The sequence below is a fragment of the Pogoniulus pusillus genome, unplaced genomic scaffold (assembly GCF_015220805.1).
Source record: "Pogoniulus pusillus isolate bPogPus1 unplaced genomic scaffold, bPogPus1.pri scaffold_74_arrow_ctg1, whole genome shotgun sequence".
NCBI classification, from domain to species: domain Eukaryota; kingdom Metazoa; phylum Chordata; class Aves; order Piciformes; family Lybiidae; genus Pogoniulus; species Pogoniulus pusillus.
This window is the reverse complement of record NW_026974721.1, coordinates 54,433-75,350: the sequence shown is the minus strand read 5'-3', so window position 1 is coordinate 75,350 and position 20,918 is coordinate 54,433. Positions and strand designations below refer to the sequence as shown.

At 49.2% G+C, this 20,918-nt stretch overlaps 1 protein-coding gene across 1 annotated transcript in view; it reads left to right on the top strand.

Annotated features, from left to right (window-relative positions):
• Positions 1–3,650: 3,650 nt before the first annotated feature.
• Positions 3,651–20,918, top strand: part of LOC135174536 (ral guanine nucleotide dissociation stimulator-like 1) — a 44,864-nt gene continuing 27,596 nt past the window's right edge. The window contains 2 exon segments of the mRNA XM_064141811.1: positions 3,651–3,738; positions 3,855–4,069. Coding sequence (XP_063997881.1) covers positions 3,651–3,738; positions 3,855–4,069 — 303 coding nt within the window.

Genomic DNA, 20,918 nt, shown 5'->3' with positions numbered 1-20,918 from the left:
GGTCATGTCCAGAAACACCTGCAGCACCGATTTTCTTCATCTACAGGTATCCTCGTTGAGGGAGCTTTGGGTGTGTAGTGTAGTGAAGCAGGAGAAGCAGACATGCTGCCTAGGTTACTGGTTTAGCACACTGCTACAGCTCTAACGTCAGAGAACAGAGGAATTCAAGTGAACTAGAAAGGGAGCTTGGGTGTGTGCCACCATGCTGCGGTTGTGAGGGGCTGCAGTGCATCTAATGAACCTGACTGAGCATAAGCCTTATCCTGTCACTGTGCTTCACAACAGGGAAACATAATGGACATTAGAAGTCAATGTATTGCTAATTACATTTCATATTTGTTTTCAAACAGCCATGGAAGATATTCCATTGCATAACAACACCTGAGCAAGACAGGGAGTGTCCAGCGAGGCTGGAGAAGGCAAGTCACCATTGTACAGACTGGTCTGTTGGAGTATGGGGTACTTCAGAGGCAGAAGTAGCAAAAACAACTCAAACCAGCACACAAACAACTCAGCCCCTCCCCACCCCCCCCCAGATCCCAGCCTCCCCAAACCTGGATTTCATTGCACTTGAAAGATAGAAATCTCATTTAGAGGTTGCTGTGGCAGGCAGGAAAGCCCTGGAATGTTAATTGTTTCAGTGGAACGTATGATTCAAAAAATATAATATGGGGACCAGTTGATCTATTTCTAAGGTTAATTGTCCCCTATTTCTTTACAATTCTCTTCTCCTCTCTGCAAATCTAAACAGCACTCAAAAGAAAGTGGCAGTAGGAGTCTGATCTGGTAATGCCTACTTTCCTCTGTAGCAGGGTAATAAAATCCTTGTAGGATTTGGTGAAATCAGTTCAAATGAGGGTAGCATTCAGGAAAGCAGGAGATCAGCTGAATTCTTGCTTCACTTGAATTATTTCCCTTTTTACCCAACAAAGAGTCAAAAAAATGACAACTCTGATCACAAGCAGCACTTCCTCAAGGAATTCATGCAGGGACTATGAGAGCAGCCAAGTAGCAAGAGCAGTAGTCAGAGGGATTTCTGTTTAGCTGGGGCATGCTGCGCCCCAAAGCTGGGAGTGGAGGGAACCCAAGGCAGTAGTTAAGGGAATATTTAGCTGGCCTCCACATCTGTGTGGGAGCCCAAAGAGTGGTAAGTGATGGGAGGTCTTGTTGTACCTTGGAGACGTGAGACAGGATGGGAGTGTGGAGATAGCAAAGTGCTGCTGTGGAAAAGTGAAGTGTGTATAAACCTCTCAATAAATAGCTGCTGGTTCCACAGTTTGAGGCCCCTTTGGCCCATCTGTGGCCATGGTCACCTCGTGGTCTATCAGCTTGCATTTCATCTCCCCGTGTTGAGACAGGCAGGCTCTGGAATCAACATAGCGCACAATAGGTGCAGGTATAGCAACAGGGAGTCTTTAACAAGTGTTGAGCTACATTGGTTCAAGTGGGTTGCTTCCCAACAGCCACGGAAGGTGTGGTGGTGGAGGCCTCACAAAGGACGGCAGAAGACTGCAGCAGAACTGCAGCAAGAAGAGGAGTGTCCAGCGAGGCTGGAGAAGGCAAGTCACCATTGCACAGGCTGGTCTGTCAGAGTGTGGGGTATTTCAGAGGCAGGAGCAGTAAAAACAACTCCAGTTGAGTCAAATGCATGTGCTCTTTCCCACTGTCTCCCACTGCATTAAGTTACTGCCACTTTCTTCTTATTATTCAAGAACTCTTCTTTGGAGACTACCATCCCATGTAATGATAGTGGCCCTGGTGCACCGCACCACGATAAAGCTTTTACTTCAACACAGAAGAATTATTTGTCTTTGGTGTTACATTCCTTGGGGAGGGATACCCATTTCATGTCTGTCCTTTTCAACAGCAGTTTGTTCTGGAACTGCTTCACATGCCTGCTGGGCTAGCTACATGAATTCAGTGAAGGCTCTTCTAGTTTTGCACCTCAACATTATGACGTGGAAAGGCATTTTGCAAAATCCGAAGCATTCAAACTGCGCTGCTCAGTTTCACAGGAGAAATCAAGAGATTGGAAAATCTAGACCTTGATTTGTATGCTATGACACGTGTCAGTCAGACTGAAAGCCTTTCTCTGTTTCAGCACATTTTGGTTTAGACAACCTAAGTGCACGGCGGGGCAAACCATCAGCTCAGTCCTGGTTTCTTAGCTTAAAATAACGTTCCTTGCTTTCACATGCTTCCTCATGTTAACAGCTGCAAGTGGTAACAGCCTCTCGAGCCAGCCCCTCTCCTGAGATAACTGGTAGGAACACTTTGTGTGTAGATGTGTAATGCACTGGCTGTTAGCATGGAGGTTCAGGTCTGAACTCTCTGCTCCAAGCCTTACTCCTTGAATGGTAATCTCTGCACTCAACTTCTCTCCCCAAACCCAAACCCTGAACTATGGATAGAGCTCAGAAAGCAAGGGGTTTTGAAACCACTTGGCTTGAGATCCTCATGTTCACATGCTGATGTCTACAGCTTGTTTGAGAAGGTGGTCATGGCTCATACAGGCTTGTCTGTGAGCAAAGAACTCCACAGAAGAAAAAGAAGGGGTTGTGGGTTTAGTCTGTGTCCAAGGAGGTAGGTGGGAAATACGATGGGCCATAACCTCTTGGTTACAAAAGCCATATGAGAACCTTTTCTTCTGGAATAGGAAGAGTCATTCTCTTCCTATTCCAGAGGTAAAAATACTCAGCATTTGTTTGCTAATGGTAAAATGGGTAGGAATGCTTTCCCCTTGCCTCCTGTTTTCCATCTCCTCAGACCAGGACCTCAGCCCTGTTCTCTTTCCCATCCCTGACTTCACAGCCCATGGCTCTGCTCCTCACAGCTCCTCTGTTTATCACCTGTTTCTTACCTGCTGCTACACAGCTGCACATCTGTGAGAAATGAACTCAGTGTAAAATTTAAGTGTAACAGGTTTATTATAAACAAAGGCAAACAGTGCTGGGTGCATAGCAAATAACAGCACTGCTAGAGGCACACACTAACAACAGGTGCCAATGCTTATATAGGATAAGGACTAGAGAGCACTGTATGAGTGTGACACATACTCATGAATATTCTTTTACATGTCTTTTAAGCACTACTCCTAACCCCCCTTAGCCCCCACGCCTTAGTCCTTTCCATCAAAACAACAGCTGCTCTTCTTCATAAGGTGAACTTGCCCTCTTGTGTTTCCTTCGTACATCAACCAGAGGGGCCTCCTGGATCCTCCCGACGCTCACTGCAGCGCCCTTATCTTCGGTTCTGGATGCCCTGGCAGCTCCTAACATCTCCATCTCTCTCGTTATTTTACCGCTTAGTAAGTGCTGTGAATACTTCCTTGTGCGAAAGCCAACGCTCCACTATCACACACCCCTGTCCCGGCTGTTTGCATTTCCCGGCCAGGCGATGGTGGTCACAGGCTTGCAGAAGGCTGCAGGAGACCCCCGGCCAGCACAGGGGGGGCAGCCTGGCTGGCAGGGGCAGGAGGTGGGGGCTGAGGAAGGTTATCTCACAGCTCCGGAAGCGGTGGGCAGGCAGAGCCAGGCCCTTGCAGAGGCAGGACTAGCACACGGTGCAGCGTCGGCTTTCCTTTAACGCTGACTTTCACACCGTAGAAAGGAGGCTCTAGAGTCACACACGGCAGGGAGCTGCCACCTGCCATGCCCCCGGGGCTCAGCCTGGCAGTGTGCCGGCAGGCGGTCGGCTCTCAGTGCCACACCCTGCACCGCCTGCCCACTCCCGACTCCCGTACTGGGGCCTGCAGCGGGGCTGCAGCCGGCCGGAGGCGGCTGGCGGTGGCACCTGCTTCGTGCCCGGCTCCACCGGGATCCGGGCGGGACGCCGGAGCCCTGCTCCCCTTACAGGGACAACTGGGACGAGCGTGGCTCCACGCCCCGCTTCGGGCTGTCCACCGCGACAAGCTGCGTCCCCGCCGCTGGTCCCGGCACGGAGCAAGCGAGCCCTGGGCGACTCCACGGCTGCCGCCCGCAGAGAGCTGCTCGGCGGCGCCTGGCGCTGCTGCCCGCCCTCGGGAGCCGCGGGGCTGCACGGCGCGGCCCTGCCCGGCCTGGACGGAGCGGTGAGGCGACGGCGGAGGGCAGCGTACCCTGCCGTGGCACCCGGGAACGCATCCGTAACGAAGCTGCTATGGGGAGTTCGTACGGCAGCCGGGCGTGCCGTGTCCCCATCCCAGCCAGCCCTGCCCCTGCCGCGGGGTGCTGGTGGCCTGGCGCGCCGCTCCCCGGAGCCTCGCCGCTCTCCATCGCTTCCCCAGCGGTGCTTGTCGCCCAGAGGCGGGTGGAGAGTGGGAAGTTGGTTGCCTTTTTGGAGATACCCACAGCCTGTTTTGTGTCCGTGCTGTGTGATAAATTGCGAGAACAAAAATCTCAAAGTCCAATTAGAATTTATTTAATTACAACGAGCAAGCAGGATAAGAGGCAAGAATCAGCGCTGGACGACAAGGGGGAGTCCCCGCTCCGCCCACTTGCCGCCGCCCAACTGGTCCCGGTCCCCCCTTTTTATAGTCCGCCCACCGCCGCTGACAGGTCCCCTTCGAGGTAAACAAGCACTCTGCGCATGTGTGTTGCTGTTGCCGAGGGGTTTCTACCGACCCCCTGGTGATCGCTTGGCGGGAAACCTCTCAGGCAAGGCAGGCGGGAAAATCCTCTCAGGCAGGGCAGACCTCTGACCTGGGCTTCTGAAACTCAAAACTTATTAAAACCCTTCTATTACCTTATTTTAGTGAACAAAACATATTGTTCCCTATCACAATCCCCCATTTCTCTTCTTCTTCATTTTTGTTCACTAAATCTTTGTAACTCTTCTTTAGCTAATTCTAGTGTCTCTAATGTTTCATCTACAGACAACTGTTCATATTTGGCCCTTATAAACATGAGATGTGCAGCTTCTAAACGACTTTTTACCATAGTAATCAACTTGTTGAATATACATGGCCCAAAAGTAAGTCCCAACATTAACAGAATCACTGGCCCTGCAATAGTTGAAAGTAAAGTAGTCAACCAAGGAGAGTAGCTAAACCAATTCTCCTACCAACTCTGATGTGCCTCATTTTCTCTTTTTCTCTGCTCTATCTCCTTTTTTAACTCATTCATAGAATCGATTACCATCCCTGTGTGGTCTGCATAAGAGCAACATTCCTCTTTCAATGCCACACAAAGACCACCCTCCTTTAGGAATAGCAAATCTAAACCTCTACGATTTTGCAGTGCTACCTCTATCTGTCCCTAACTCCCCAGGTCTTCCCTATTAACCATGCTTGGTCTTCTGGTTTAGAAACATTGATATAAAGCCACATACAATTTCCTGCGTCTGCAATGCCGCCTCCCTGACGTCTTGGGGGTTTACAGCCATAGGGACCCCATCCCACCTTCAAATATTTATCTGGATTGCTGACTCTCCAGTCTGAGGCAATGGTTTCACAACCCCAGTAAGCACAATAATAATGTCCAGGATAGTTACAATATCCTTTCCCTGGGTTTGAGCTAGGACAAAAGTAAAAACTTTGCAAGTTCAAGCAGGGCTCAGTAGGCACAATGTCACATAAGTAACAAGTGAGGCTCGGGGCACCAGGGGTAATTGTAGCTTGTATAACCCTTTGATCTTCCAGTCGTGTTAAAGTCCATTTAAGTGGCTGGTGAGGCAGATGTTCATCTGCTTTTGTCCCCTTCACAAACAGCAAGGAATACAAAACAATAATTTGTAGAGTCAAGTGATAACCATTGGCACAAGAGATGGGAAAAGCCCCGGAGTTTTTCCTATCCCCTGGTTGCACTCTGTTCCCCCTGCTAAAATCTTCTTTTCTGATATAGTCCCATAAACATTTCTCCAATGTCCCTATTTGAGGGTTCTTCTCTCCACAGTCTTTTATCCCTCTGCCTCGCTCGTCGACTCGGTTGCTTCGAGCCACGAGGGGTACCATCTTCTCGGCAGCAGGGATATTCTTCAGGAGCCCTCTGGGACAACTTCTTAATCCTAATGTTTAATGGGACGTATGCTGCCTTGGGATTTTTATCAAACAGGTCTGACAGGTGCAACCAACAATGCCTACTATATTTTAGTTCAATTTTGCCAATCAGATTAGTCCCTCATGCTTCCCCCTATTTTCCTTCTGGGATTCAAACTCCCCTAAGTGGGATCCCCTGTCCGCAATGTCCCACCACTTGTCTCTACAAATTTTACAAAGATGGTATACAGAAAGGAATAACAATCTGAGTTGCAAATCAATCCTTCTTATTCATTTACAGCGTCTCTTCTTCTTTGTAATTTTAACTTTAAGTCCCCTGGTTCTCCAATTATTTGCCACTCAGGTGCGGGCCCTTCCACTGGTCCTTTAATTCTGCTGGCATGAGTCCATCCTTTTTCAGCTGTCCGGACTGCTGTTTCTGTAGTGAGTAACACAAGATAAGGGCCCTCCCACTGCGGGTTTAGAGTTGTCTCCTTCCACGTTTTTATCATCACCCAGTCTCCTGGGTGCACCCGGTGTAGTTTTAAATCCAGTGGAGGTCTTTGTGCTAGCACCCCTTTCCTCCATAAGCTTTCCCTGTACTTCATTAGATTTGCTATATACAGATTCATGTTTTGATCTCTTAAGATTGGGTGATCTCGGGGCTCCCCCATATTGTAGGGCATTCCATACAGCATTTCAAATGGGGATATTCCCATATCAGTTCTGGGCTGTGTCCTAATGTTTAATAAGGCCAAAGGTAGACACTTTACTCAGGATAATTTGGTCTCTAGTCATGAGTTTTGTTAGTTGTTTCTTAATTTCCCCATTCATTCTTTCTACTCACCCAGAACTCTGGGGGTGCCAGGGGGTATGGTGGTCCCACTGTATCCCCATTGCTGCCATAGTCTCTGTAATAATTTTAGACACAAAATGGGGGCCCCTGTCTGAGTCAATGGTTTCTGTGACTCCATACCGGGGAATTATTTGCTCTAAAAGGGTCTTAATTACCACCTGTGCCGTGGTCCTTGCTGTAGGGAAGGCCTCTACATAATGGGTCAAATGGTCCACTATTACTAATAAATATTTGTATCTCCCCACCTTAGGTAACTCAGCAAAATCTAACTGAATCTTTGCAAATGGCCTTTGGGCTGCTGGCCTTCCCCCTTTCAGAGGTTTCCTCAAATTGACTCTATTTACTCTCAAACAAGTAGCACATCCCCGTACCACCTGCTTTGCTAAGTCATCTACCCCAATACACATGTGATTTGCGGCAAATTGATCTATCAGTGCCTGTGCTCCCCAATGCGTTCTGCTGTGCATTCTTCTCATAATTTCTAAAGCTACTGATTTGGGCAGAACAGTTCTATGATCCTCTGGAAGTCTCCACTTCCCTTGAGAGTCTTCTTGTAGCCCCATTTTCTGCATCTTTTCTTTTTCTTGTGTGGTGAAACTAAGTGGCTGCCAAGGTTTTTCTCCAGGGGAACAGGCCTCTGCTCCTAAATCCTGCCCCTGCCCACAGGCAGAGTGTACCACTAACAGTGCAGCCCTCTTTGCTTCCTGATCTGCTACATTGTTACCTCTGCTCTTATAATCCATTCCCCTCTGGTGTCCCTTTAAATGTACCACAACAATTCTCCTGGGCCCTCTCAGAGCCTTTAGCAATTCCCTAATTAATTCCTGATGAACTAACCCTTTTCCCTGTGAGTTTATCAACCCCCTTTCTTCCCATATCTTCCCGAAAGTATGGACAACTCCATAAGCGTACTTCGAATCAGTAAAAATAGTGCCTGACTTGTTCTGCAGCAACTGCAATGCCCTCAATACAGCATAAAGTTCACATGCTTGTGCCGACCAAGATTTACTCAGAGGCCCTGACTCTACAACTTCCAATTTCTCTCCCCTAACTATAGCATATCCAGAAACTCTTTTTCCATCTATTACCCTGGATGAACCGTCCACAAACAATCTCTCTCCGTCTTCTAGCTCCTCTTCGTCCAGATCAGGCCTTATTTTAGTCCGCTCTTCCATAACTGATAAACACTCATGGGTTAATTTATCCTCGTCTGGTTCCCCATATAAAAATTGAGCCAAGTTTTGTAAACCAGTTACCTCTCAAGTTAATTTTGGAGAATCCAGTAAAATCCCTTCATATTTTAAAAGCCGAGCGTCTGTAATCCATTTATCTGCTTTCTGCTGCAATATTCCCCGAATGTTATGGGGAGATAATACCCTCAGTTCCCCATTAAGGGTGATTTTATTAGCCTCCTCTATTAATAAAGCACAGGCCACTACAGCTTGCAAACAGGTAGGCCATCCCCTACTTACAGGATCTAATAATTTGGATAGGTATCCTACAGGTTTCTTCTTCCCAGCCCATTCCTGCGTCAGCACCCCATAAGCCGTGCCATTTTCTGTATTTATAAACAAATAAAAGGGTCTTTTTAAGTCTGGCAGACTTAAGACTGGGGCATTAACAAGGTCCTGTTGTAGCCTTTTCAACTGCTCATCATTTTCTTCGTCCCACTTCATTAACCCATCCTGACTTAGTTTCTCATATAAAAATTTCACCTTAGCACTATAGTTCTCTATCCATTGCCGGCAATATCCGACAAGGCCTAATAATTGCCTAACCTGTCTCTTACTTCTAGGAGGGGGCATGGAAAGGATCCCTTTTACCCTTCCTGGGTCGATCTTCTTTTCCCCCTTTCGAAGGTAATGCCCTAAATATCTTACTTCTTCCTCTACAAATTGCAACTTTGCCTTAGACACCTTTAATCCCTTTTCACTTAAGAAATTCAATAACCTAATGCTTTCAGTTCGTACCTCTTCCTCTGTTTCCCCAGCAATAAGGAGGTCATCCACATATTGAAGGAGGACTACTCCCTCTCCTGTCTGGTATTCCTGTAAGATTTGTTCTAAGGCTTGTCCAAAGAAATTTGGAGACTCAGTAAACCCCTGGGGAAGTACAGTCCACCTTAACTGCTGTCTCCTATGTGTGACTGGGTCTTCCCACTCGAATGCAAAATAATCCCTACATCTCTCATCTAGGGGACATGTCCAAAATGCATCTTTACGATCGATCACACTATAATATTGTTTCTCAGGGCCTAATCTACTCAACAGAGTGTGAGGGTTTGCTACTACAGGGAATCGAGCCACTGTCCTCTTATTTATTTCCCTCAGGTCATGTACCAGCCGGTACGACCCGTCTGCCTTTTTCACAGGCAGAATGGGGGTGTTAAAAGGGGACATACATGGTTCCAAAAGTCCCTTACTTAATAATCTTCCTATCTCTGGCCTCAACCCTTCCTTTCCCTCGGAGGAGATAGGATATTGCTTAATTCTTATTGGCACCTCAGGGTCTCGGAGGGTGACCAAAAATGGAGTTATGTTAAGTTTCCCTACACTGTCTGGGGTGTACCAGACTTCCGGATTAATCCTTGCCTAATCTTCTATTCTCAAGGGGCAGAGTTTTATCCTTATCTCCTTATCAATTACTTCTACATTAACACCTAACTCAGTGATCAGGTCTCTCCCTAGTAAATTAAAATCTGCCTCTGGAACTAATAAAAAATTACCTACCCTAATTTTAGATTCTGCCTCTACTGACACATTTTTAATTATTGGACCCTTAAATGGCTCCCCTTTAGCTCCCACCACTTGGGCAGTTTCTCTAGACAATTCACATCCTCCTGGCAATTTCTGAACGGTAGATCGCTCCGCACCAGTATCTACCAAAAATTCAACTTCCTGCTGCTGGGGACCTATCTTTAACTTTATCAAGGGCTCTGGATGTTTCTGTGCCCCCAGCAAATAGAGCCCCTGACCCCTCTAATCTTCCTGAAAAGTTTTCTCATCCCTCAATCTTTTCCTACAATTCCTTCGAAAATGTCCTTTAACACCACAATAAAAACACACATTTGCTTCTCTCCTGTCCACTTGAGGAACTCCTCCCCCATTTCTCTGGCTCATCGGTCCTGCCTTAGGAGGGTTTTCAGATCTACCTGCCTCCCTGACTACTGCCATCATCATTCTGACTTGTCTCCGATGATTCTCTTCGTCCCTTCGGAGATATACCTTCTGTGCCTCCCTTAACAACTCATCCAGACCTCTATCCTGCCAATTGTCTATCTTTTCTAACTTTCTCCGGATGTCCTCCCATGACTTGGCCACAAACTGTGTTTTTAGTAAGGCCTGTCCTAGCTGAGTTTCGGGATCTAGGCCTGAGTACATCTGTAGATTTTTCCTCAGGCGTTCTAACCACTCAGTGGGGGTCTCATCTTTCTTTTGTCTCTCATTAAATGCCTTATTAGTATTTTGCCCCCGAGGTACTGCCTCTCTTATTCCCTGTATGATTATTACCCTTAAATCCTGCATATTGGTTCGATGGTCTTGTTGCTGATGGTTCCAGTTGGGATCCTGCAAGGGCCACTCGGTACCAGCTAAGGGTCCCTGCGCATGTTGGGCGTCCCATATTCACATCCCTGCTCGTCTAATCATACCTCTCTCCTCAGCAGTAAACAGGATGCTTAATATAGATTGCAACTCCCCCCAGGTGTAAATACTAGGTCCCAGGAACTGGTCTAATCTTTCTGCCACCCCCAAAGGATCCTCTAAAAGGCTTCCCATCTCTTTCTTGAAGTCCCGTACATCTCCTGTGCTCAAGGGAACTGATACAAACCCTATAACTGGGGCAGGGCCTGGACCTCCCATGGGCATCTCCCGGAGAGGGTATAAATTATGTCCTCGAGCCCGTCCCCGAGTTATGGGTCCCTGTATGTCATCTATGGGCTCATGGTGATCTTCTTCCGGGGGTGGTGGTGCATTGGGGGGTGGTTGTTCCTCAGGGGGTACATATGGAGGGGGAACAAGGGGAACCTCCTCTTCCCTATTCTTCTCTTTCCGTTTTTCTTTTAGAGGGAATAGGAATGTGTCTATGCCAGGTCTAGTAATCCACACACTGGCATAATCACTTTCCTCCTTACTGAAGGGACATTTACTATTCACCCAAAGGGTTAACTTCTGCCTCACCCAATCCTCTAATGCTCCAAACATCGGCCAAAAAACTTTCCTAGATACCTCCTTTCCTCCCCACACTACTACACAGAAATGAATCATTTTAGCTTTGTCCTTATCCCCTGTGGTAGGATAAGATTCCCAATTGTCTAACATAAATCCCAGTGGACTATCCCTGGGTACCAGTGGAAGTCTCATGGGAGCCAGGGGCTTGCTCTTCCCGTGTCCCATCTTCTGGAGCGCCCTCAATCAATCCGTGCATGCATTCACTCGCTTCCCCTGATTCGTGGCTCACGCCCTCATGGGCAATGAGAACCGCACTACTGAGGGTCACACTCACTTGGGTTAGTGCCGAGCTGCCGGCCCCCCTCTCATTCACACACACACACGCTGCGCCTCCAGGAAACCCGACCCAGACCGAACGGTATCCCCACAGATTACTCACGCGTCCTGCATCTTTGTCCGGACATTTGTGCACAAAGTTTATAGGGTCTGCCGGCCTCCTTTGCCTCTTATTCTGAATTTGGGTTCGTCGGTGCAGCGGTGATAGAAGCTGGACTATCCGGGCCGCCGATAAACAGGTGGCGGGGTGTCCCCCAGGTAGATCCAAAGCCTTTATCCTACCGTCTGCATCTGAGTCACGGCACCAAATTGTGATAAATTGCGAGGACAAAAATCACAAAGTCCAATTAGAATTTATTTAATTACAACGAGCAAGCAGGATAAGAGGCAAGAATCAGCGCTGGACGACAAGGGGGAGTCCCCGCTCCGCCCACTTGCCGCCGCCCAGCTGGTCCCGGTCCCCCCTTTTTATAGTCCGCCCACCGCCGCTGACAGGTCCCCTTCGAGGTAAACAAGCACTCTGCGCATGTGTGTTGCTGTTGCCGAGGGGTTTCTTCCGACCCCCTGGTGATCGCTTGGCGGGAAACCTCTCAGGCAAGGCAGGCGGGAAAATCCTCTCAGGCAGGGCAGACCTCTGACCTGGGCTTCTGAAACTCAAAACTTATTAAAACACTTCTATTACCTTGTTTTAGTGAACAAAACATATTATGCCCTATCACAATCTCAACGTGGGGCTAGATAGAAAAGAATTATTTTAGACAAGATTTGGAAGTTAAAAATGGACCTTTTGAGAGTTTTAATCATTCAAGCATTTGGATGGCTGTTTTGGTCACGGACTTGTAAACTCATAACATATCACTGTATAGGGTTAACATTCCAGGGGGAGTAACCCTGAACCTGACCCTAGGTGGTCTTGACCCCTCCCCAGGTGATGATTAGCTTACTCCCCCTTCCTGTCTAAAGACCCATAAAAGCAGGGGGACTTCCTGGTTCACTCTCTCTGCACTTCCTGCTTCCTGCATACCAGCATCACCATTCTGTTCCTGTTTTGTCTTTGTTTTACCACATCCATGAGGCAGACAAAGCCATCACCATCACAATCTGGTTGTATTTATATGTTTTGTATTTGCTATCCCTTCCCTATACCCTTTGTAACTTCCCTATCTCAGACATCTTTTTGAGTTATTGTTAAACTTTTCTTTTTTAACTTCCAAATGGAGTGAGATTCATTTATTTGGGTGTGTTTACCTTTTCTCTCTCCACATCTAATTCCTTTCTTTTAGGAAAGAAAAGGGGAAGAAGGAAGGGCACATTATAAAATTGTTATTGGTTCTATTCAATTTATCTGAGTCTCTGGAAATTTGAACTAGAACCAAGACAATCATGTTTTCTGGATAATGATTGATATGGTTTGGGAATATTCTAAGACTTTGCCTATGCAGGTGCATGCATATTTTCTGAATTCTGTTGGAAATCTAACCATATTTGGGAATACTTCTGAAATATGAAACAACTCTGAGAATGTGTGCTGGGACATAGAAGGACTCCATCACCTCCCTGGGCAGCCTGTGCCAATCCCTGACCACTCTTGTGGCAAACAAATTCTTCCTAATCTGCAGCCTGACCCTCCTCTGGCACCATTTCAGGCCATTTCCTCTCCTTCTGTCTCAGGGTAATAGAGAGAAGAGCTCAACCCCCACCTCACTCCAGAGTGAGGAGCTCTTGAAAACTATCACTTTCTCACCTTTTTGGCACGATTGGCAGTTTCATTTTGGAGGGGTTTTTGTTTGTTGGCTTGGAGTATTTTTAGGGTTGGAAGGGGCCTCTGGTCCAATCGTGCTGCTAAAGCAGGGCACCCACAGCAGCTTGCCCAGCATTGGCCAGCTGGGGCTGGAATCCCTCCAGACAAGGAGACTCCTCAGCCTCTCTGGGCAGCCTGCTCCAGGGCTCCAGCACCCTCACAAAGAAGTCTCTTCTCACATTCAGCTGCAACCTCCTGGGGTCAGGTTAGAGCTCACTGCCCCATCTTCTGTGACTGAGCACCGTGCACAAGAGTCCGGCCCCATCCTCCTGGCCCCTACCCCTTCACTCCTCCTGAGCATTCATCAGCTCCCCTCTCAGGCTGCTCTTCTCCAGGCTCAGCAGCCCCAGGGCTCTCAGCCTTTCCTCCTCACACAGCTGCTCCAGGCCCCTCAGCACCTCTGGCACCTCCACTGCACTCTCTCCAGTAGTTTCCTGTCTCTCTTCAACTGGCGAGCCCACAACTGGACTCAGCACCCCAGGTCTGGACTCGCTAAGACAGAGCACAGGGGCAGGAGAACCTCCCACAACCTGCTGCTCACGCTCAGCACGCGCCCCAGCATCCTGCTGGCCTTCTCAGCCACAAGTGCACACTGCTGGCTCCTGCTGAGCTTGGTGGCCTCTGCCTTTGCTTAGCTGCAGGGCTTCATTTGCAGCAGACCTCTTCAAAGGCAGCTCAGAACAACCCTCTGGGGCAGAGCTCCAAACCATGGCAAACCAGCACAGTCAGACTGCAGAGATGCTTGCAAGTCTGAGAGCCTCAGCGTGCTTCCATTCTCCAGTGCTGCCATGCAGCAAACCTGTGTCCTACGCACTTAGGAGCTCCACACGAGGAAGGACAAACTTCACCTCCTGCCAGCTGGAAAAGGCCAAGCTGCACTCACCCTGCTGGCTGCCATGCTCCACACCGCAGCAAGGGGACGAGCGGCAGGGGCAGACCATGAGGACCGGCCGCGCTCACTTCTCTTTCCGTGCACATCCAGCTTCAGACATGTCCCCCTAGAAGCTGAAGAGTCTTCACCAGACTAAAAACAAGAGAAAAACAGCATCGAAAGAAAGCAAAGAGACGGGGGTGGATTACTGCCTCAGTTTCTGACTGCTGGGGGCTTTGGCCCCCACGTTTATGGAGTTCAAACTGAAGTTTGGGGAGCAGAGCAGAAATGTTCATTTAAGCCTCTTGATCTGCTCACACTGTGGAAAAAAAAAAGCCTTTCTCTGGTAAGGAAGTCAAAAAGGAAGGGACTGACACTGGAAAAGGAGAGAGTCAGAACAGACATTAGGAAGAAATTCTTCACAGAGAGGCTGGGGAGACGCTGGCACACCTTGCCCAGGGAGGTTGTGGACGCCCTCTCTCTGGAGGCTGGAGCCAGGCTGGGCTTGATCCCTTCTCCCAGCTAACAAATTACAGCATGAGAGGAAATGACCTTGGGTTGCACCAGGGAAGGTTTAGATTGGACAGGAGGAACAGTCTCCTCCCCAGAAGAGTTCTTAGGCCCTGCAACAGGCTGCCCAGCACAGTACTGGAGTCCCCATCCGTAGGGGGAGCGGAAAGTCCTACAGCTGTGCTGCTCAGGGACATGGTTTAGAGGCGACCTGGCAGTGCTGGCTTAAGGGCTGCACTGGATGATTTGGAAGCTCTTCTCCAACAGGAACAACTCCATGCTTCTACTCGTCTGAATATGTGCAACTGACTGCCAGAAGGAGCACAAACTCTACAGAAAGCTTTACCTGACTGAGCCTCTTTTGCCCCCTGCGTCTCGTGGGGGATGTTCCTCAAGATCTGCTCCTCCTGGATGAGCTTGAGCTTGTCTGAAAAGGAAAGAGAAAAAAAGGAAAAAAGGAGAAAAAAAAAAAGAGGAAACAAGGAAAAAAAGCAAAGAAAGAGAAAAGGAAAGAAAGGAGAAAAGAAAGGGGAAAAAAGAAAAGGGAAAAAATGAGAAAAAAGGATTGAAAAAAGGAGAAGAGGATAAAGGGAGGAAAAAAGGAAAAAGAAGGAAAACGTATTTAAAAAGGAAAAAGAAGGGAAAAAAGGGAAAAGAAGGGGAAAGAAGAAAAAAAAAGGAAAAAGGAGGAGTTTGAGCAGTGCTGTTATTCACAGCGGTGACTTACGCCGCTTGCGTAGCTGCCCTTAGTCACAGCAGCCACACGTACGCCATCTGCATAGCTTCCCAGAGACCCCCCCAGACACCTCTATATGACACCAGAACCCTTTAGATGCACCCAGATCCCACTTTGATAGCCCCAGACTCACCTCACATGTACACAGACCCCCTTCACAGGCTTACAGACCCTTTTTTGGAGAGCCCATAACCCCTCCAGATGCTCTCAGACTCCCTATACAAGGACCCAGATCCTCTCTGCCACCCTCAGAGACCCTCTGCACACCCCCAGACTGCCTTGACACCCTGCACGGGGCATGGCTGCAGGTCCCAGGCCCTCAGAGGACACTGAAATACAGAGAAAGACCTCCCTAAATCCTGAGGCACCCCAAAAACAACACCCCACAGCTCCACAGACGAGCCCAGATACTGTGAGGGCTCCACAGAGAACACCAAACCTCACTGAGAGCACCCCCAACTCCTCTGGGATCCTCCAGACACCCCCAGGAGCCCCCAGGGGAAGAGTGAGAGGCCTCACGCCCCCCTCAGATACCCACAAACCCCATTTTGATGCCCCCAGACCCCTTCAGATGCCCCTAAAAGACCTTTCGATAGCCCTCAGACCCCCTTGCTGCTCCCAAAACCCCTTTAGATGCCCTCAGATCACCTGTACATGCCAGCAGGGCAATGGCTGGCGGGTCCAGGCACACCTGGACACTGAAAACCAGAGGGGCAGACCCCCAAATCCTCAGCTCCCCAAGCCTTGAGACTCCACAGCAGAGCCCACGTACTGTGGGGGGACCCCACGGAGACCCCTAAAGAGGTCACCGGGAACCACTCAGATCCCGCCCAAATCCTGTGACACCCCACAGAGGCCACACATCTTCACTGAGACACTGCCCAGATCCTTTGGGAACCTCCAGGAGTCCACGGGGGAAACTCCAGAGGCTTACAGATGCCTCTATATGCCCCACAGCCCTTTGGATGCCTCTCACCCCACCTTTCATATCCCCAGGCCCTTTGGATGCTGCCAGACCCAATTTAGGGGCCCGCACACCCCCTTAAGAGGGGCGGCAACAGTGAGCAGCTTCGGGGTTACTGCCTGCCCCTGTGCCTGGTGTGCTGAATAGTCCCAAAGGATGTAAAATGGGCTTAAGCATGTCCTGTCTTATTTACCTGCCTGTCTGCATTGCAGCCAGAGGCGGGAAAACAGGACAAAGAAACCCAGGCAACCCTGTCTGGTTTAGTCTGCTTGCCTGAGAGGGGTTCCACGGGGACCATGCCCCTGTCGTGTGCAAGGCCTATGCACCCCCCATTTTTGGCAGACAACAGCCTGTGGGTTCTTCCATTTTTGGGTCTACTTGGGTGATTGCCAGAGGTGATTGGGTGACCGTGTGGCCAATGAGACCATTAGCCTCAGCCATTACCCTATCAATGGGGCTGAACAGGTGAATAAGGAGCTTGCATGCTCCTTCATTCCTCGCTCACCTGCCGCTCGCCCACCCCTCACCTCAGCCACCTCAGCCAGCAGCTGATTCCACTTTGCAGCCCGTGTGGAATTTGCCACAGGACTCCTGTTGAATATTTTCCTGCTTATGTTTTGGGCCACAGCCATCAGGACTAGTGAGTATTCTTCATTCTTTGTTCAAGTTGCTAAAGGATTTTAATCAACCTCACATGTGGTGAATGATGCTGCCAGGCTCTCTATTAAAGACATTTTCTGAAGCCTTTCAAAATTCCATTGTACAGAGGCATTCTGTAAAATAGTTCTGCTAACAGCATCCAAGAACTTGTGTGGAGAGTTGTAAATAAGTTTGGAGGAATTATTTTGTGTCTATTAATAAATTATTTAATAACTTTTAAATCAGCCTCATTGCATTTTCCCCAAACTCAGATTTGGGGACCCTCAAGGGTCATCTTGTCCAACTACCTGCAGTCAGCAGGGACACCTCCACTAGAGCAAGCTGCCCAGGGCACCATGTGTGCTTAGCAGCACCCTTCTGGTGTCTGTTTGCTGGGGGGGGGAGAGCTGTGCTTTCCTGAGCATCCCTCTGCAACCTGTGCCCTGCTGTGAGATGTATCCAATTATTTGAATGAGCTTCTTGGGGCAGGACATGCTGAGTCATAGAATCATAGAATCAACCAGGTTGGAAGAGACCTCCAAGATCATCCAGTCCAACCTATCCCCCAGCCCTAGCCAGTCAACTAAGTGCCTCATCCAGTCTTTTCTTGAAGTCCTCCAGGGACGGTGACTCCACCACCTCCCTGGGCAGCCGGGTCCTCTCTCTTCACCAGTGCTACCTGCAGTCTCTTCCACCTGAAACCCACCTCAGAAGACAGTGAAAACCTGCCTTAGCCTGGAAAGTGCTGCAAGGTAGAGGAGAAATCTCTTTGTACTGCAGCCAGGGCCTACCTGCCTCTTCAGCATCAGGTGGCAATCCAGGGGCTGGTGACTGGCAGGGCAGGGATGTGCCCAGAGCAGAGGTGATGCATTTGTCTTTGATGAGGGAGATCTCAACCACCACTCCTGGATTTCACCTGCTACTGATGTGCCCCTTGGCCACGTTAGCTGAAGAGATGAAGTCTTAATTAGAGAAAGGATTGTGCTTTTAGGTAAGGAGAGGTGGGCGTAGACGGGAGTGTTTCCTTACCTCCTCACCTTCTTTGTGCCCTCTGAGCACCTAAGCTGTCTTTGGGCTGACCTGCACATGGGATGGAGGGTGCAAAACACTCCTGAAGGCTGCTGTGGGGCCTGAGAGGCAGGCAAAGCTGCAGTGCAGGTGGCACACGTCTTGGGCTGCACATCCAGCAGGAGGGATGCTGAGGAAACACCTTTCTCCTGTTTGCTTCTCTCCCCCTCCTCCAAGCAGGGAATGCAGCCCCTATCCCCCATCTTTCCCTCCATTCCTGGTGTGTAGGAGTATTCTTTTTTACCTGGCAGGCTGAATATTTTAAACAAACACTGCTTAAAATCTGTACTTCATGGTCAAAGCTTCAGAAGAGGAGATCCATCATCTCCTGCGGCTGAGGGTGGCTCTCCAGCAGCCCCCACTGCTGTTTCCACTCACCTGGCACAAAGGATCAGCCTTGGACAAGGCAGCCACTGAGCCACCAGAACATTCCCAGCTCTGAATGAAGAGCAACTGGATTGTAGTCTCTTGCAGTCAGGAGCAACACTGACCTCTTGGCCAGCATCTGCCTCCAGGAGGGAGCCCTGTCCACCAGCTACTTTGGCTGGGAGCAGCTAGCTGAGTCCCAGGGTCTGACTCAGAGCTGGACTATTTCAGCCTGCACAGCTCCTGGAGTGCAGGGTTGGGAATCTACAGCCTTTCATCAGCCTGTCTGAGTGTTCAATGCTGGCTCCTGCTCGGGGTGCAGCAGCAGCTTTGTGGCACCTTCCACCTTTTCCTAACAGCCACTTCTGGTGTTTGGGCCAGGTCCTTTGGTGCAGCTTGCAGCTCCCATCTCTCCCCCTGCTTGGCACTTTCAGCTGCAGCTGCTCCTTACTCTTCCTGCAGCCCCAGAATTCTTGCAGGAATGCTTGGGCTTGAGATTTCTGTGTCCAGAAAGACGCCCTGACCTTGGTCCTGGGGGGGTCTGACCCAGGGAAAGGAAGAAGGTGAGTGAAGAGGTGCTGATGTCCATTTTTCAGGGTCACTGCAGGGACAAGAATCTGAGAAGGAGTCTATATGGGCTTGGAGTTAAAAGTTCAGGGAGACAGGCCACAAGCAAGGAGTTTGAGCCTGCAGAGACTAAACTCCTAAGGCTGGGAGGCCAGACAGGACCCAAACTTGAGCTTAACAACACTGCTGGACAGCGGCAGACCCTCAGGGCACCAGGAGAAGACCCTGCCTCTTGCTGTCCTTCTCTTGTCTGTACCCCTGCATGCTCCTCAGAGCTGCATGTGGGAGGAACCCAAGCTTAGTGGTTAATGGGAGTGAAGAAAATTGTGCTTCAATTTACTAAGTTGCTGCTCTTTCCCATTTCCAGGACCATCTTTGTGTGAGAAGGTGTGATGGTTTGGGTGTTCCCCACCCCCCCACACTTTAGAAATCACCCAGACTAGACTCAGCTGGCTCTGGGAATATACATGAAGCTATTTATTTACAGCTAGCACAATATACAAGCAGATATTTACAGTATATACAATTATATACAGAAATAGACAAGATAAAAGGTGATACAGAAGCACAACTCCCCTCTCAGAACCCTGAGTCCCCAGGAGGGACTCTCAACCACCGCCGCACCTTCCCCCTGCCCCTCTCAACCTTACCCCAGTCCTAAAGAAGAATAGAGGTTCAGCCAAAAGGTTATGAAGCAAAGGTGGGTTAGGGAGATGCAGCTCAGTCAGAAGCCCAAGGCAGAGAGTGTTATCTAATGTTTTCCTTTCTTCTTCAGCAAGGGGCGTAGACATCACCATTGTTTCCCTTTCACAGCCTATGATCTAGTTCTTCTCACCAAGACATTCTAGCTTGCTTCAAACTAGCACAGAAGGGTTTTGATTTACTAGATGTGGAGACTGAATCTCTATCGATCACATCTGCCCTATGGCCTCAGCACCCTGGGAGGAGGCACAGAGAGAGAGAGCAGTCTGCAGAATCACAGACTGCATCGGGTTGGAAGGAACCCTCCAAGTTCATCTTGTCCAACACCCCTGCAGAGAGCAGCTGGGAGCAAGGGTTCTGCAAAGGGTGGGTGATGTTGGGGAGCACGTGCATGTTAAGTGTGCACTCACACACGTGTGGTGGGGACACATGTCATTAAGGAAATGCGAGTGCAAGGTGCAGGATGTGGAGGCTGTGAGTGGCAGAACCGCCACAGCCTCATTAAACTCTCATGTCCAAATTCAATGTCAGATGTGCATTTGAGGTCTGTGTTTTCAGGCCCATTATGCAGCAGTCAGGAAGAAGTAGGTGGGTGGGCGTGCTGAGGGAACGCAGCAGACAAAACAAGCCCCAATGCCTGCTGAGTGACAAAAAGCCCAGCGGGCTGAGGAGGAGCTGGTGACAGAAGTGTATGCAAGGCAGTGATGGGCTGGCGGCTTGGCTCTGGAGGGTGAGCAGCCTTTGCTCTTTGCTGGAGCATAGCACAGCAGTTTGCCCTTTCATGACTCATTTTCTAGTCAGGGAAACTGAGACATGGGGAAAGAACATGAACATTTCACCTAGCAAATCCCTTCTGGGGATAAGGCAGAAGGCATAGCACAGGGCTGCTGCTAGGTACAAACAGCAAGGGGCGCAGCACTGCTGCGCAGCTGTCCTGCTCTTGAAGGTCATCTCAGTCCAAGAGTCCCCTCTTTGTAGGCTCTGAAGCACAGCAAGCCACCCCTCCCTTCCTCCAGAGAGGGATGCAGCCGGCCCACCCCTCTGTAGTAGGGACAGCAATGCTGAGAGGCAGCTGGGCAAGCTGAAACTTCATTTTCAAGTTTAATGAGCATTATTTCCCACTCCTGCTGGCAAGCACTTTCCAAACACCCAAGACACACAAAGGAAAATCCACTGGTTTCAATTTACATATACACAAGTTATATTTCATAATTCTACCTAGGAGTTGGTTTTATTTTCTAGAAGCCTTTACATATCATAGAGGAGATGGGGGGGCATTTCCAAGTCTCTTTTACACATCAATACCACTCTTGTATACCTTAAAAAGGAGAGCTTTTGATCTGTTGAAACACCACAGGCTAACACTTACAGGGTTTAATG